At 42.9% G+C, this 19,428-nt stretch overlaps 1 protein-coding gene across 1 annotated transcript in view; it reads right to left on the bottom strand.

Annotated features, from left to right (window-relative positions):
• LOC306931377 (uncharacterized protein) overlaps positions 1–19,428 on the bottom strand; it is a 58,756-nt gene that overhangs the window by 20,108 nt on the left and 19,220 nt on the right. The window contains exons 3-4 of the mRNA XM_079512755.1: positions 14,425–14,554; positions 3,426–4,204 (exon numbers count right to left, since the gene is read on the bottom strand). Coding sequence (XP_079368881.1) covers positions 3,426–4,204; positions 14,425–14,503 — 858 coding nt within the window. The 5' untranslated portion in view covers positions 14,504–14,554. The remainder of the gene's footprint in view (positions 1–3,425; positions 4,205–14,424; positions 14,555–19,428) is intronic.

Raw genomic sequence — 19,428 nt, forward strand, 5'->3', positions numbered from 1 at the left:
AATTCAAAACAAGTCACAATCACAATTTCAAAAGAATATCCAGGCTTTGTTTTTTAATTGGACCATATTTCACACTGCACTGATGAGGGAAGTATGCTTTGAATACCCAGTGGTTTCCCAAATGCGGATACAGACGCTGCAGATCACATGGAGGGCTAAACAAGTCCATATGATCCGCGCTATTTTCCTGACGTTAGAAATACATCTGCTATGTGCCGTACAGCTCCATCTCTGAGCCATCATCATATTTTATGCGGCCAGGCTGTGTTTTGTTGTTAAGGCAACATATTTTGTTTGACAGGCAACTAAGTAACTGCCAAAGCAAGGTCACTACTGTGTGTTCATCTTGCTCATAAAAACTGCAGAGAAATATGGAAAGAAAAAAATAGATGGAATGAAGTGAAGGGGAAAAGCCCTTGATGTTCGCTTAAAAAAGGTTCCTTCTTCCTTGGACCACTGAGATTCATTTTAGCAGGCAAAGGAATTACATTATTAGCTGTGGTGACAAGTGACTATAACGGACGGCTACCTGCCTGTCAGCAATGTACCCCTAAAGAAGGCTGAGGTGGGCCCCCTAAAAAACGCCACTGCTCGCAGTTCCCTCACAGAGGCCCCAGACATCTATAAAAGGGCCTTTATCTGGGTAAATATGCGAGTAATTTGAGCTATTTGACACCTGTTTGATGCGTCTAGGTAGGCCGCCAAGATTTGGGCTTGGAGAGCAGGCAGGGCGCAGATGAGAGAGGGGCCGCTGGTCGGCGACAATATCGCCACAGCAATCTTCACAGTCACTCAGCACAGATGAACAGGTGCTGCATGACATGCGGGTGCAGGGGAAAGCGACCTCGCACTGTAACGCATGCCCTCTCCACCTTTCCTCCTCTGCCCACATGTAGCAGATTCTCGTGTTTTGGTTCACCCGATCCGTCGGCAAGGATGAAAGCTATGTCTTCGGTGGGGTCTCTTTGAACGCAACGTTGTTGTGAAAGGTCTTCAAGGGGAGAGATGGAGAGGATGTGTTGAGATATCTAGATATCTGCTTTGAAGTACAGTAGGGCTAGGTTAGGGAATTTAACCCCCTTCTTATTCAATGGCATGGTACTGAAGGGAAGTGTACGTTATGCTAGAACTATCAAGCTCTCTCTTTGTCAAACATTTTTTATTTTTTTCATTGTTTAGGATATGATCATGTAATTTCATTATCGGTGCTCTGAGAAATCGCTGAAAGGTCATCAAGGTCATCACAAGAAGAACACCACTTTCTACTCAACAATGAAAAGGTTCATTTTTGGTTAAAAGGAAATTAATCATCGACAATCTGGGGGTGTGGAGGCGCAGCCAGTTAGTGCGCCACCAATCATGTGCTTCTTGTGTGTCCTGACGACCCAAGCAAGATTGTAATATATCACACCCACTCCCTTTGCCCTTGTTTTTTAGTCTCTCTACACTCTCCTATCTTAAATACTATAAAGCATACAACATTATGCCAAAATAAATTCTACTTTGTTCCAGTTCCAAATAATGTAGTTATATTTTTATATGCATTAAAGGAGGACAAGCCTTTTGTTAGCATGATTTCCATCATAAAAAGCTGATAAATCCCACCACAGTCTAAAACAACAGCAGGTATTCATATGGTGAAAAACAAAAAAAGTCTGTATCAAATTCATATGCTAACAGTTCTCTGTAACGAAAGACTTAACTGAGGCGTGAGGGTGATGCTTTCAGGACATCAAACAGGTGATTATGACAACCCGTACAGCTGTCAGGTGCACTTCTCTTAGAACCCACTGTTTCTTTTTCCAGTTCAGACATGAAGAAGCCAGATGTCTATATTTTCACCCCATGAGATGAATGAAAATCACGGGTCTTTTACTATCAAGCTTTGATTAGGGAACATGCTGCTACTGCCGGCATGAATGAGTACAGTCGCTTTATTGTCATGCCCTCTGGGAACAAGCAGCAGGTCTGAGACTGATAATATAACTCGTCTCAAATTAAGCCACATTTTATACAATTTTATATTATACATCGTTCGACAGTGTCCCGCAAAAGTAACGAGAAATTTGGAAAAATAAATTACAAGTCCAAAATAGGGACGCCTGGTTTGGTTTAAAGCATTTTGTTCTGAGGTGGCAATACTGAAGAAAATATCCAATTATTTCAGGCTCTTTGCTTGTAATCATACCCTGAAATAAACTGCGGGGAATACATCGACTCCCATAATCTTATTTTGCTAGCAATGAGATAATTAGCTGGTGACATAAGCTGGGAAGAGTTGGTAATTATAGATAATGACAGAGGTCCTAAAATATCTTTGCTGTTCACCCAAAAGGGCTTTCCTCAAGTCAAGTCCCTGCCACTTTGTAGGAAATCCGAATAGCCCTATCCAATTGCCCTTGGGCAACAACATTGTAACTAAGCACTGTGATACAATAACACTGTGACGTCCTGTGTGACGACGTGGAGCAATTAGCAATAGTTTATAAGCGGTTTAAATGTCTTTGTATCCATTTGAAGATCTGCATCATGATCTGGGCGAATCGCATTTTTTTAATTATCACTTTGAAGTATCTGATTTATCTTACCATTTATGGTAAGTGAGATCAAATAAAATAAATAAATAAAAAACAATTCACAGTACAAAAGAACCACATCAGTGATTTAAGCAGACTGAAAGTTTTAGAAGTCCCTCCAAACAGGCCCTAATTTTTTTATGGGCTGTTACATAAGTGTGTAAATAAGACATGGGAAGCATCTGCATATTTGCAAGCTAGCTCTGGTCCATAGCCTTCTACTGCTTCTACGATTCTGCCCTGCAGTATAAGGCTATGGGACTTTCGGTTTTAAATCTCAAATCGAAATCAGACCAGCCTCTCCTCTTTAGTGGAAATCTCACGAACGTTTGACCTACTCACCAATACAAAGACGGGTTGTGTCAATAGAAAGCCTACTTTCCTTAGTGGACGCACTCTGAGCCCCCCACCACACATATAAACGGTACCTTTTGGCCAAAAAGTGATTTTGTTTCCACCGGGAAAAAAATACTTTTAGTTACTCCAATGCGCCCTCTACCGATATTGCCCAGAGAACTGCCTCATAGAGAATATTTTTCCTCCGGTGAAAAAAAATCCCTTTCTGGCCAAAAAGTACCGTTTATACGTGTGGTGGGGGGCTCAGAGTGCGTCCACTAAGGAAAGTAGGCTTTCTAATGACACAACCCTTTGTTTTGGTGAGTAGCAAAAACGTTCTTTTAAAATACGCTAAAGAGGAGAGGCTGGTCTGATTTCGATTTGAGATTTAAAACTGAAAGTCCCATAGCCTTATACTGCAGGGCAGAATGGTAGAAGCAGTAGAAGGCTATGGACCAGAGCTATTTGCAAGCAAGCATTTTGAGTAAACATGTTAAGACAAACAGTTCTCACCTCACTGATTCTGCAGCATTCCTCCATGTATTCCTCCAGGCTGTCACTGGTGGTGCTTTTTCTCAGGGGCTGCTCCTCAAACCCAGCTCCCGTCGAGTCATCAGAGGCCCCCACTGAGCATCGGCTGCTAGGCCTGCTGTGCTCCGAGCAAGCCCGTTCAGTCAAATTATTATTTTCCTCAACCTGTTCCGAGTTCTCTATATTTGTTTCAGTGGTGTCTCCCAAAGCTCTGTACTGGGCCTCACCCTCGGCTATGTGCAGTTCTACCCTCTCAGGGGAGCAGGGTTCCACTGACTTGACAAGCGCACCGTCCTGAGCGTCAGACGTCGTACATGGAGGATTATCATTCGAGTTCCCCGTCTCTGCAGTGTCAGAGTCCTGTTGGTGTGTGTGTAGTGTGTCGGGTATCATGTCACCATTGTTCAAGTGGCAGGAGTCGCAGGAGGACTCTCGACTGTGAACCACGAAACTCTGCTCAGAGCCTGTTGGCGTTGAGGGAGAGTTAGCTCCACTGGGAAGTTCCACCCCAGAGTCCTCCGACTCAAACTTGTACAGCCGAGGCAGCTGGGAGTCCGAGAACATGGCTGCCAGGTAGTCCCTGCTGGTTTCCATCAAAGGCTCGGAGGCTTTGGTGGGTTCTGAGATGTCCTGCTCACAGGCCGACACGGTGGAGATCGTAGACACAGAGTCATCCAACATCAGGAGCTTCTCATGAACGTTGTTGAAGAGTTTCATTTTGGTAAGCACGACCTCACTGTCCAGCACCATGTCCCCTTTCCCTGTGAAGAGCAGAGAGAGAAAACAGAAATGTACTTACATGTACACCCTATTGCATACATTACATGGGTTGTCAGTTTGCACAGTTTCGACTCAAGTATCTCAAGTTTCCTTGAATTATCCACAATGAAATGAAAGACCTCGAAATACCTGTGTTTGAGCCAAAATTAATTTTGCCATGTCACAGAATCTTCCCATGGCATTCAGTATCATCATCACTGTCATTATAAGCATGTTAGCCCGTAAAAGATATGTTGAGAACAAAACAATGAACTGTAACAGTTCAGGGACATTAAACATGCCCTAGCCTGTTTTATGAGGGGGCTGATCGTGTGCCTCTTCCAACGGATTCACGGTTGCATGTTTGTCCAATTCTTTTGACCATAAGTGACACTGGTGTACTAGAAAAATATACATCTACAGTTGGAGGCCATCGATATTGTCCTTTTCTTTTTGCTGAGGTTTGCGTGATCTGCGCAAAAGGACAGTTAACCCATTTTGGGCGGGAACCCCTTTTGGTGTTTTAAACATTGTTATAATTTAGCTATTGAAAAATAGCAGATCTACAAGCTCATAGCGCGCCACCGAGTGGCGCGCTACGAGCTTGTAGGTCTGCTATTTTTGAAAAATCGTGAAAATATTTATTTCAGAAAACTGGAGGATTTAGAAGGAATTTTTATAAATTTTGAGGTCAGGCCTAAATGGGTCAAATGATAAGGGACAATATCGGTGGCACCCAACTGTACATCTAGAGTCCAGAGTCAGCCAAGTATCCACTGCTGAAACCTGAGGATTTACACTTAAGGCTATAACAATCCTGCATTCTTTGCCTCGGGGGCACAAATATACGGCAGGACACACACTAACTGTCAGTGTCCCCAATAATACCTGACTGTCCTTTGATCTAGAGCTCCAGTTAATACCATTAGAGGGAGCAGTCATATGTGTCCTCTCCTCTTACTCGCTGCAGGCAATCTGATAGGCTCCCTGTCAATCAAATATTCATTCTTTCCTTTTCCAAACTTTTCGAAGTTCAAGAAAAGAAAATTTTCCCTGGGAAAAATCCTGGGGTTCTGATTAAACAACGACGTATTATTTATTTAAGTCTAATGGGGCATACTAATAAACATAGCTCTTCTGGAATAAGGTAACCCCAGTCCGTTTGATCACACCTCAACAATAGAGGAGGTTTGGCGACTTCCTGCTGGTTGAATCGGAGATCGCGCCAAGCCAAATTTGAGATTAAAAAAAATGTCTTTGAAGTTATAAGTCCTGCACTTTCATCCTCTGTTGAGGGGAACTTTAGAAAGGAGAGTTCTTTTTGCAGGGAATGTTCTGGAAATCATGTTGTGGGAATTTGAATGGGATGAGAGAGTATTTGGATTATTGCTAGTTGGGCCCTGGAAAGCAACAGCAGGAGAAGGAGTTGTGGTTGGGGGATTTGTGTATGTGTAAACACTCTGGGTAGAATATATTCCTTGTAGTTTAAATGAGGCACTGAGGCAGGCGGATGTTGTGATTATGAGGGGAGTTGGCACACAGTAAATGATGAATGATTTGTTGGAGAAGTTAATTAACAGAAACTCTCAGGATAGCCCCACTGTCCTCTGATTGGCAGGAAATGACCTCACCGGGTTCAATAAACTACACAGCTTTGAATGGATGGGCGGTTTTGATTCAGTAATAATATCCTGTGGCGAAATACCTGAAGCAAATAATATTACATTACATTTCAAAGCAGCAAACTGTAGCGACGGACATCTTTAGGATATAGGATTACATACTGTTTTAGTTCTCATCAATCAGAATCTCTTGATTTGATTTCAAAGTCAATAACAAAACAGAGGTGCGGCCATGTTTTCCCACTGGGTCGGACACAAAAACAATCCCTGCTGTGATAACAGTGTTGTTGGATAGGCCTTAACACCTCTGCCAAAATAATGATAGGACTGTGGGGTCTGGTTGGGAAATAACGGGTTGGGGTCTGGATCGAGTCTTATCCCATTCCAAGCACGGACAGTGTTTTCCCAGAGTGGTTCAAGGTAGCACTGTGGCCACAACACACTTCAAAGGAGTTTCGACACAAACTGCACTTTTCCAACTATGCTAGGAAAAGATTAAATTGCATACTGGTGTAGAACTCATGTCGCAGGATAATCTACAAATACATCCGTTTAACACTTTTAGACCACAACAGACTTTTTGGAGACAATTTACTGTAACAGGTGTGTTTATTTGTTATATGGTTGTACTTTGAGTTACATCCCTGTTGCTTTATTTCCATATGGAGACGATGCTGCGCACATATTTATTTTCAAATGAAGTCTGGCCACTGTGAGGTGCCACTGTAAATATGCATCTCTGTGTTGATTTTATTAGACAACACCACTAATTGGTTTTCATTTAAACTAATTGCATGTGGTGAGGTACCACACACTGTGTGAGTACAGTGTGACTCACTGTATTGCTGTGTGACATACATTTGTCTCATCATCATCATCAGTCCTATGCGTCTGATGCTGCAGTACTGTACATGTGGAATACATCACAACGGATTAACTCGATTTAATGCTTCTCACAGCTAAAATATTTTTCAGCAGAGGCTAGAGAACCCATTTCCTGTTTGCACTGAATGCAGAAATCTGTTGCTTTCAGCTATGTATGCTTTAGTTTATGGTGAGCATTGGGGTAGACAAAAAAACACAACCACCGCCAAATCAACCATTGTTTACAGCGATTACCTCACAGCAGGCAGTGAATGAGCAAGCTCATTGTGTGTTTATTCTTGAGGTAACCCAAGTCATTCTTCACTGCCTCTTGAGAAATACCTCTTAACAGCACTAAAAGCCAAAGAATGATGTAACTAACTTCTCTGAATAGAGCCTGCCCACATCCAAACAATAGTAGTGAAATGCAAAATACAAATAGGTCTAGCTATATATCCCAAGTTATATAAGTATACACTGTCCATTGCCATTTGCCACTCTTCATTATTCCACTCTCAAAACATGAACAACTTCAGAAAGTACTTTCCAACGATGAGGTACAAAGCGATAGAGCACGTAGAACAAAATGCCAAGCATAAGCCAGGCTACAAGGATACTGTGCTGTGAATGTGAAGAACTAATTTAAACACATTTGTAACAGAAAGGCACCCTGATAAGACTGTAAGCCCAAAGGAGAGGTGTGAAGCCTTAAAGCCCATGTCCACCCTCTTCAACTGTATGGCACACATAATTGTCTGCATCAAGTCCGTCTGCGGTTAGTCATGTGTTATCAGTGCTGGGCTAATGAGAAGTGTTGTGTATCACCCAGTGACTGGTGATAAAATAAGGAGGGTTCAAGAGCAGGACTGATAGCCCACTGTACAATGTCTGCCACATATATACAGTAGTTAGCGGTGGAATTTAAACATAATGCTATACAAATACATGCTGTCAAGGATGGCAGTATTATAGTAGACAAATACAATATACAATGTGTTCCTTTGAACGGTTCAAATTGAACCTAAATTAAATTGTCAATTTAAAGTTTGAAGACACCTGCAGGTATTCAGTCTATAAACATAGGTCATTTTAACATTGTGGTGAATGACGTTAGTATGCATTATCAGATTTGATTACACGGCTTGGTTGAATGCTTGATTCTGATTGGTCAATCGCTGAATTCAGTGGTAAGCAAAGCAAAGTTCTTTGTTTACCCAGGGTGAATGGACTAAGCTCGACGAACTTGTTTACAGCTAGACCCTGCTCATAGAACATTTCATGGTAGGGGTTCAATGCCTTGCTCAAGGGCACTTCAGCGGTGGTAATTTTAACGTGCCGGTCTGGGGATACGAACTGGCGACCTTCCGATAACAAGACCGCTCCGCAAACCGTTCGGCCACCGCTGCCCCGCTGTGTTATTTCTGGATAACACACCGCTCTGCTCTATAACAGACCGCTGTCTAATCAAAGCCTTAGAGCACCTGATGCGCCCGCTTGATTTACTGCTGCATCCAACATGACAGCCATGTAAACACACACACAGTCATTTACAGCTAAATATTGCTCTCAAAAATGTTTTTGAAAACATTTGAAGCGAGAAATAGACGATGTAGTACCCAAAAATGTATTCTATTTGATCAACTGCACTTCCTTGTTTTCCGGCTGTGCTGTAGCTGGGCAGACAGCCAGCGCGACACTGGAATACTTTAATTACCGTAAGCAAGGAAATACCTTGTTGTCTCCACCAGGCCGAATGCATGGGGAGAGCACTTTATTCATTTATTAATCAATGTATTAATGTATGTATTAAGTAGCCGTGTAATAAGCGGGATAATGCATGGCTAGCCATGCATTATATGTCCCTTATATGTTTGCCAATTTGCAGTGAACGCATAGTTGTTTCTCCACAATACCAGTAATTGAGAACGCTGTCGGCCAGTGTGCTTGAAGGTAGTGGTGAAAAGTAACTCAAGTACTGAACTTTTACTTTACATGAGCATTTTGAACGTAGGCCTTACTTGTAACAGAGTATTTCTACATTGTGGTATTGCTACTTCTACTTAAGTACTTCTTCCATCGATGCTTGTAGGTCAGTCAATTAAAGTCAGCAAGCATACTTTTGCAGAAAAGTGAGACGCATCGTCAAAGTGCCAAGGCCCCAAACACTAGGACAAAGAGTACGTTTGATGGTTGTTGGTGGCATGCTTTCATCAGGTCATTGTTCACGAACAAAAGTCAATCTGCATTCTAAATCCCCATGGATTTTTCATTTAACAACCTGTAGACCTGGCTGCCCTCACGGGAGAGATCAAACAGGACCTCGCCAAGCACCACGCAGCCTGGAATCTCAATAATGTAATATATTGTAAAGTACCTTGCCAGGACTATGATGGGACATACAAACAACAGAATGTAGGTCACTCACGGCTATCTTAAACGGATATGAAATGGATGGGGAGTTTGTTTGTTTATTTCTTTCTTTCTTTCTCTATAAATCATAAATCATTTCTTACCACACTCTAAACTAAATTATTTGTCACCCAGCAGTTACAGTGATGTACAGTACTGTAGGTGTATTCTGTTTCATTTAGTTTGCCTCATTCCGGACAGTACACATATTCCATTCCATAGTTCTATTATTCATAATGAATCAATCATATGGTGGTTGGGAAAATCTTCCATCATTGGATTGATTAGTCTTCTTCTCCTGATTAAGATTATCATTATTGTTAACCCATTATAGGCGGGAACCCCTTTTTGTAACCCTACCCTTCTGGACGGGAACCCCTTTTGGGGTTCTGAATCTGTACAGTATTCACAATTTAGTTTGGGTTTTGAGTTTTTCAGAAACCTTAGGTCAGGATTTAGAGGGCGTTTTTAGAATCAGCCTCAGTCCAAAATGGGTTTTAAAAGCAAACTGATCTGATTTTCAGTGACAACACACCCCAAGAATTTCTGTTCAACACCAAGAATGTGTGGAAGAGGGGAAAAAAAGATAGAATAGAATCTGAACACCCTGTAATTAATTAAGGGCAAAATGACAGCAGAATGTTCCTTGGAGGAATAAACTCAAGTTGATCTCTTCATTCCATTGCTACCTCCTCAATTCTTCCACACACTGCAGGAAGACGTAGGCTACGCAGTGTCTTTTACTTACAGTTAGATATGTCCCGATACTGTATCGGTATCGGGAAAAGTATCGGATCGGCCCTTTTTTGTCATATCGGGGTCATATCGGTATCGGCGAATATGCCAGTCTACCCACCGTTCCGACACAGGGATAAGGGGTTGACACTATGGCAGGTAAATGAAATGTTGGGACATTGCCCAAACTGCAAGTGCACATATGAGTGAGGAGTCACAACACAACACGAGATATATAGCTAGATAGCTATAAACATGAGATCAAAACACTGGTATCGGTATTCGGTATCGGCTAACACAGAAATTGAGGTATCAGGATCGGATCGGATCGGAAGCGAAAAAAGTGTAAGTAAGTGGTTAATGTATGGTTTGTTTTAATAATGTAAGCAACTTGTAACTAAAGCTGTCAAATAATTGTAAAAAGTACAATATATGCCTCTTATGTACCTGTACACAAGATGGAACAATAAAGTACAACATTGAACCTTGAACCTCTGAGATGTAGTGGAGTAGTTCAAGTATGAAAAAACTTGAGTACAGAACTTGAGTACTTTCCAAAACTGTTTCCACAAACGTATTCTGTGACAGTCTTTTCCTGTGCATCACAGGTAGACAATAAGGAGACGGGGTTGACTTTAATTACACACTGCAATCACCTTGTCAACCCAGCTGTGTAATCTGACATTCTGCCATTGTGATACAATCCCTTAATTCCCCGCAGTCACTTCCACGCCATCGGCAACAACTGCACAGGTGTCGTCAGACTCGTCACTGTCATCATCCGCACCAAACAACACAAACAGATATCCTGTCCTGTGTAATTGTCTGCGCTGGCTGAGTCAGCCTATTTCCAGTCTCTGTCTGACTAAAACCCACAACATATAATTACCAATGGTCCACCCCCAACCCACCCAACCCCCCGCCACCCCCCAACGACTCATCCTAAGCTTCAGGTCTGTCTGTAAAAAAAAAAAAACGCTCAGCCATTTCCCATAATATTAATTTCACATTCCAGACACTGCTAATGTCACCATTCAAGTGAGCCAAATACTTTTCCCCCTGGAAAGCGGGCAGCTCAGTGATTTCAAGAATGGGGAGTTTTAGTAAAGTCGGTGGATTGCCCTGTTGCCCTCCCAGATGCTTTGAGCCCTGGTCCACTGAAAGAACAAAGGCCTAAGCTGCCTGGAAGGCTGTCACTCCCTCACAGAGGGAAAACAGCACCTGTGCCAGGGGACTGCCAGAGGCTAACGGGTAGGGTATGCATATCCCCTCCTCTCGTGTGCGCACATGCGTGCGTGTGTGCATGCAGGTGCATGTGTGTGTGTGTGTGTGCACACTGAACAGCATCTAAATCATTCTCCTGAACAGGCCAAGGTGTTGTACGTGACAATAAGTAGGTGGTACTGTACTCCTGGATGTCTTCATAGAGTTTATGAATATAGGTTTTAACTCCTGCAGCAGGTGTGTACTGCTGCCTAATACCCATCTCTAAAGCAAAAGGCAGGTTTAGGGACGTCCGCGAGTCCTGGAGCCAAGGCAAGCATAAGCCCTGGGGCTAAACTGTTAGCTTAGTTGGCCCCTCGGTTCCTGAGTGGAAAGGTCAAAAACAGGCCACAACATGTTGGCTATTTTTACGGCCAAAGGGGATTATTGGTATGTCAGCTCCCTGTTAGAAGTTTGGGGTTTTCGCTGGTGAAGACTACTGGCCACTAGTCCTACTGTACTGTACTATGGTATGCTAGCTAGTGCAAGGCTGCAAGCTGGCCACCAGAACAAGTGGAACTCGTGTGGTGGTGGAAATACTAAGGGATTAACCACCATTTGTCTGGTAACGATTTAAAACCCTTCGATTAGTTTGCCTGAGTACCCCAGGTTGAAACCTTCTTATTTCAACACCAAATCTCTCCACCCCAAAATAGGGATGCTAGAGTTCATGTGGTTAACTTTAACTTCTATGATAAAATAAGAAGCAATTTTATGACAAGCTTCACAAGTGATATAATACAATAATAACCCCCAAACTGAGATTGTAGATGTAGACCATTCATACACATTGAGTCTTAGAACCAGCAATCAACAGGGCTTCCAAAACAAAGTAGCATCATTTGCTTGTGCCCCAAGGTGCCAGAGCATCTCAGGTGACACAGACCAGATGTCCTGTCTGATGAGGTGTAACATACCACCATACACCTTCTCCCTGTCCCCCTGTCCTCCATCTCTCACTCATCCCTGAAAACGCCTGGAGAAGCAGCATACCTCGCAAGTCCCATACATTGCTCAGCTGAGATTGTCTGTTTCCATCTCTTCCCTGACCATGGCGTTGTCAGACCCATGGACGCTTCCCAGACTCCCCGTCTATCAATGCAAGCTAACGGGGCCTGCGACCCCGGCCTCTCCTATCAGACAACATTGCGATAAGGCAAGAATGTGCAGGAGCGCTGTAACTCAAGTCAAGAAGGCTCCTTCGGGCTAATTTCCCCCGACAGCTTGTAGTTTACTCTACTCCAAAATATATTAAAAACAGACTTTTTCCTAGAACTGTTTTCAACTTGACACTGTGCAAGCCCTGAAGCTAATATTTGCCTCTAGACTGGTAGCATTACAAGCTTCATTAAATTAAAACCCTTGGCCATTAATATAACCAACAACTTCATTAGATAAAGGGGCCCTGTGGTCTGTCTGGTCAGGTCAGATGACCAGGGAGAAGATAATGTGCCCCCTGACATATGTTACTACTTTCTTTACTTCAATATCAAAATGCCTGAGTTCTGATTCACTTCTCCACAAGGTGAGTCTGTATATCACAAAATTCCAGCATATCCATGTCAGTTTTGACATATTTCAGGGTATTAGTCAGTCAGTCACACAGTGATGATTTAGGAATGTAAAAAAAGGGCGTCATCCGGAATGGTCCAATGGTGCAGAGTAATTTCCTCCTTCCAGGAAATTATGAATATCAAATTAACACTTTTTCTGTTTTTCATTGTTCGTCTCTCTCTCACCAGGAGAGCATTATGCGGTGTGATTTCAGCCAAGCTCAGTTCCTTAAGACGACTCCCCCACCCTGAAACCTAAACAGTGATCGAGTGACAACAGTGATTCGCAAGAATATGCAAATAAAAAATTGTGCCTTGATGTACTGTACACAATGTAAGTGTTGTCTTAACAATGGCCCTTTTCTTCCTCCTCCAAGTACCATGGCACACAACGCCATGACTGTCAGGGAGGGCTGGGAGTCACTTTAACAACGGCAACAATGAGTAGAACTCTCCGTTTTTCTCTCTCTCTCTCTCTCTCCCTCTCCCTCCCATAACAATACAGCCGGAGGAGCTGAGGCAACAACGCTGCAGCTCAGCAGGTGTCGAGGCCGCACTGTACATATAATAAACTGAGATTGTGATCTGATCAATGTTCAATGGAATGCAGAGGAACCTGAAGGCAGCTAGTGTCCCGTTATATAAAGGGATGATAATGAGAACTCCTGGTGGATCACAGATATTTCCTTGACTTTGTCTAAGAGCATCACTCATACAATTAATTTAAGTGTACTTAAAAGCATACTTCTGCTTGCTACATTAGCTATTCAAGGCTTAACCTATATGCCCACTATTGATCTGAACATCTTTTTCATCAAGAAACACAAAGTGTAGCATTATATAAATCATTGTGTGCTCATGTTGCAGTAGGCATGCAAAGCAGGGAGTGCACCAATTATATTCCACCTCTGCTCAGAATGAACCACCACACATAAAGACACTTCATATGACTTACTTTTTAACAACTCTCCAGAAAGGGACTTTTACAACTCATTAAATTCATTAAACAATTAAGCCTTCTTTATGCCATTTGTACCAGACCAGACAATCCCTTTAAAAACATTGTAATGAACAATCAGGGGCAGATGTAGAATGGGAATGTGTCGTAAAAGCTCTTCCAAATGTTAAAGCAATTGGCTTTACCACTCTTTAGAAACAAAAGCAATTCTGTAGTCTACAGAAGTAATTACAGCCTTATGTGAAGAGCTGACTATATGGGCCACAATGTGATGAAATTGGTGCCACTACAAGAAAAGCAGTCTATAGTACATTTGATTCATATTAAACACACCTGTTGACTGAGTCACAACAAAATAACTCCCCATCCCGTCCCACACAGAATCTTTACTCAATCTATCCAATGGATAGTATCCATCAAAGCTATGCATCTCCCAGTATCCCCCAGTAGCTGGCACCCAGCATCACCAGTAAATCAGCCCTCTGTTTGCTGAGACAAATGCCCTGCACATGCCAGGCAAAACAAATGGCTGTTTGTAGACGGGGGAGCCAGTCGTCTATGTGATGAGGGGATATGAGGGGATTTGTCTGAGGATGAAAGGCTGGCACTTAAAGCAGCAACGCTTGTGTTTAAAAGAAAAAGAAAAGAAAAAACACCTTGAGGCTGAAATTATAGCTTTATAGCTCCTTCCCGACCACAGCTACTCATCCTGCAGACGCTCAAATTACAATCTGTGATGGGAAACCCCGGGTGGCACAGATAAGACTGGCAAGACAGCAAACACAAACAGGTTGATCTGGAATGGGACAGTACTGTACCTTTCCTCCAAGGAGACAGGATGGAGAAAGACTTCTGCCAGCTGAACACTAGACCAGCCTTTTTCTTCTTCACGCTCATGGTGTATAAAAAAAATAATCCCACTTCTTCAAAGACTTAAATCGGTCCCTTCTGTGAAAATTAAAAACAAAACAAGCAAAAGAAAAATAAAGCACTTCCTCAAAGCATCCACATGATCTCTTGGTTGTTGTGAATCATTTCACTGGTAGAGGAACAACTCAAAAGCTTCACTTGTGGTGGACGCATCTGTTGTCAGAGGTTACAGCTAGGATGGTGTCCCTAAATAGGGTCATAGTGCCAGCTTGTTTCCTTGCTTGCCTGCCTGCTGGTCTCTCTAGGAAGGCTTATTTCTCCCTACATCTAGAGTGTGTGCGTGCATGTGTGTGGGACAGAGTGTGTGTGAGATTCCTCCAGCTGAGGAGAGTAAAAGGGGGCCGGGCTCCACTGGCAACACTCACATCGTCACAGGGCTGCTAGAGAGGTGTGGCACCCAGCCAGAGAGAAGGGCGGGAGACAGAGGGACAGAGGGAGTAAAGGGAGAGTCTTGGAAAGGAGGCGAGCTAGCTGAGATTTAAAATCAACCAGTGGGCGAACATGAGAATAACAGGGAGGGACACAAGAGCTGCAGAGGGCTAGAAAGGGAGGATATAGAGAGAGCAATAGAGAAACAAGGATGTGTTTATGTACAAAAATGGTGAAAGTGGAGGAGGATAGGGTTGATGGTGAGATAAAGCAGATATTATCACTTTTTTTGTGCCCGCCTTCCAGCACTATAGAATGTGAGAGTATGAAAAGAAACCTCCACTTTGGGAGGCTATTATACTGCACTACCGTAGAACATTAATGAACAAGGAAGTGGGAAAAATACCACCAGGAAACACATCCATGGGAAAGAAGCATAGGTCAGATCATCAGGCCTGCCTGATAAAAGATTTATATCAGTACGGTACTTTTTCATTGCTGTGACTAATGTGGCCATTTTGCACAGATACACACATCCAGACAGTCAATATAGTCATTGGTAATATTATACTATAGGCTATTGTGTGTGTGTGTTATAATTTAGCCCAAATGTACGTATGGCTGTACCCATGCTATACAGTGCTATTTGTATGACTCAATGTTTATTCCTTTTTTCAAGTTGTACACAGAAAAATAGGATGCATGAACATTTTAAATTGGATTTCTGTCTAATAAAGTAATCAATCAATCAATACTGGAATTTGGAAAATAGAATAAAATGCAATAGTTATGAATGATGGTTTCAGTTTTGCAGAATAAAAACATATACAAACACCCTGAGACAAAATAGCATTACAGCATCCACAGCAGATACTGTATACTTGTTCATTTGTTGACGTTTGCTTTAGTTAATAATAATTAGTTCCATATCATTAACAGTGATCACGTGATACAAAAACATTAAAAGCATTCCAGGGAATAGCAGACACCAATTTCTTTCTGTTGTTGATGTTATTTAATGATCATATTAATTCAAAATATTGACTCATGACTGGATATCATCCAGTCCGTCTTCCCCTCCTTCTTTTAAACAAGTCTTGCCTCTGTTTTTCCTTCACGGACTAGAAAAACAAAGCAAGGTAATGGAATCCATACACACCCACATACATATAGTGCAGCTGTATTACAATGGATGCACATCTTAACTCTCTTGGTCTGCCTTCTCTCTCTCTCTCTCTCTCTCTCTCTCTCTCTCTCTCTCTCTCTCTCTCTCTCTCTCTCTCTCTCTCTCTCTCTCTCTCTCTCTCTCTCTCTCTCTCTCTCTCTCTCTCTCTCTCTCTCTCTCTCTCTCTCTCTCTCTCTCTCTCTCTCTCTCTCTCTCTCTCTCTCTCTCTCTCTCTCTCTCTCTCTCTCTCTCTCTCTCTCTCTCTCTCTCTCTCTCTCTCTCTCTCTCTCTCTCTCTCTCGACCCCAATAACTCTGAGAGTGAACGAATGGAACCAAATGGCCCCGTAAAAGTGTACACTCATTCTCAGGAGTTACAGACCTAGTGTAATGGTCAATTTCAACCCGAGGGTCCATGGACCCCACTTTGGGCATCACTGCTAGAGCTACAGTAACGCTCTCTTACAGTAAAGTTGAGTAACTCTGAGACTGTACTGAGTATAAGCTGAGGATGTTTACGGTATAGCATGTGTGTCTGTTGAGAAAACAACAATGCTGCATTCTATGAAGCTAGACATTGTTCAAATAAGTTACATTTCTTCAGGGATAGTGGAGCTCATCAAGCATGTATTTGACAGCGGCCGCCAGGTCTATGAACGTTTTACTATGATGTAGTGAGTGCCCCCCATTATGTCATGTTGCAGCCAAGTCTATGGACGTTTTCGTAGTGAGTGCCCCCCCGTGATGTCATGTGGCATCCAAGTCTATATGGACTTTTTAGTATGTCGTAGTGGGTGCCTCCCAAAGTGTGAATTTTCAGGGGCAGATAGCCGCTCCAACGTCTGGCTTTCTGAAAAGATATCATGTTGCAGCCAAGTCTATGGACATTTAGTTTTAATGTTTGCTTTAAGCAGTGACATCATGCAACAGCCTCACTTCACACAAGTGTGATTGTTTATTTCTACTCTTTTTTGAGGGGCGCATGCCCTAACCTGACTCCGCCAGATGGGGCAGCAGAGAGTACACTGGGTTCCCCCCTCCTGCTCCCATCTGGGAACTCTCAGGCAGACTTGATGCTCCGGCCACAAAACGGCCTGGCCAATCAGCGGCAGCTAGAGGCGGGATCAAGGCAGCACTGTGTAGGCCTTGTGCGTCTGTGTGTACCCCATAGCGATGATTTGATTGGCAGAGAGCTTACAAAGTGAAGATAAAAAGCCCCTCTAGACCAGAAAGCACGCTGAGTGGGAGGCTACACCATTGCTAAACACGGGTATATTTTACCCAATGTAAAATATTCCATAAAAAATACTTCTCATCAAAATGCTGAATATTTCAGTATAGCATTGAGGTACTCTTCTTTAATATTTAAAAAAATATATCACGGGGGGCCCTAACATAGGAAAAACATGGGAATTATTTTAAAAATCACAGCAATGACCTTTTCTGATCATGCAAGAAAAAAAGGCTTGATCCAGTTGGAGATTACAAAGCAAATCAGTCTTATTTTAAGGAATAAAACATTCTAACCAATCTGTAAAGTATGTGAATACAATATAACTGTCTAGCACATGTGCAGTGGTTGGAGCTGGTCTCCATACTAAAAAAATCACACCCGTGTGAACTGAGTGGTGCAACTCCCCCCCCCTCTCTCTCTCTCGCTCTCATTAGCAGGCAACAGTGGAGCACTATTTCTCTCTCTCTGTTTCTGGCACGACAGCGCCCCTACTGGTACTCATGAGTCACACATGAGTCACACACAAACATAGGTTAACACGAGTCACATAGGTGTCACACGGACACGGACATTGCTGTTCCTTGGAGTGGTTGCACCACTCAAAAATATAGAGCCTGGTGTCGGGAAGAACACCTACTGGATTACAAATAACCCTGCCTGAAGTTTATCATGCCAATTTCTCCTTTGGTCAATGTAGGATTATCTCTTGATGTTTGATTTCCCATGTGGGAGACAAGGTTCGAATCTCGGATGTTAGGACACCGGGAGAGGACATAAAGCGTAACTTTATCGAATTTGGCAATGTGTATCATACACATGTACAGAAATACATTATCCCAGCTTGCTCAAGAATACAGTTTCTCAACGTACAATAAGCCTGTTGTTTTACCTTTTTGAAGTTACTTCATAAAATAACCTTAGGAGCAAGCGCCCCGATGAGAAACCCATCTTTCCCATGTCCCTGACATCTATTGTGTGTGATATTCCAAACACGTGGAAAAACAAGAAACTCTCTGGTCACGGCTGGGGATATTGTCACAGGTCAGATCATAGGATGTGTGAAGCATTGTTGGTGCCAACGCAAACAGGATTGTATTCATGGCAACCGCATGAGAATGTTATTTGTGAATGCTGATGGGGGGGGGGGGGGGGGGGGGAGAGTAATCTTTGGTTTTTCAACCGAATATTTGCAAACAGTTCTGTTGCCTTTGGATGTGAATGAGAACAGTCTCCACAGGTATCAATACTTTATGTGTAACCTAATGCCTGATTTATATTTGATTGTGCACCGTGCAGTGCACTGAAAATAGCAAGTATAAATCAAGAGTGTTATATAATATTGACAATTTGCCCAGACTCAACTCATGTTGTTCTTTATCGTTTTTCATTTTTATTCCACAATTTTGTAACCCATTTTTCACCCAGTGCCATTTGCCTAAGCTGTAATCCTGGACGCTACTCTCCCTCTGCCAACCTGAGGAGACCCCCGAACTGACCTCATGCTTACTTCAATGCATGAGGAGTGAGCAAGCCGATTCTTATCACCTGACAGGGGGGGAGTTTCCCCTGTAGGACATAGTGTGTGGAAGGAACACGGTATTCCAACCAGCTCCTTTCCCCTCCATCAGGCACCCCAGCTGACCAGGGGGAGGCAGTATAGAGACCAGGATTACTGCATGGTTTTTGTGAGGGTACCTATCCTAGGGGACACGGGGTGAACATGCAAACTCCACACAGAAAGGCCCTTTCACCGACCCCACCTAAGGTATGGGCTCTGATGACGCGGAGATGAGAACACACCCCCAGCGGGAATCGAACCCGGGACCTTCTAGCTGTGAGCGCTACCAAGAATTATTCTATATTCTTGGTTTGCTTTTCACAAGGAGCAGGGTGGGGCTAAAGCACTAATCTTTAGAGCAAAAACCAAAAAGATCTTATTGATTCGTTTCCAGGATAAGGGAACATTTCTGACCTGAGATATGTTGACCTACTGTAGCTATGAGTACAGAACTTTGTGGCAGGTATCGATTGATTTTACAGTCAAGTCAGAAGCTTTGTGACAAATTTCGAACCGTATCCAGGTATGTTTACATATAGATGGGTGACAGTAGCTTTGGTTATGCTGC

Source organism: Electrona antarctica (genome assembly GCF_951216825.1).
Source record: "Electrona antarctica genome assembly, chromosome: 10".
NCBI classification, from domain to species: Eukaryota; Metazoa; Chordata; class Actinopteri; order Myctophiformes; family Myctophidae; genus Electrona; species Electrona antarctica.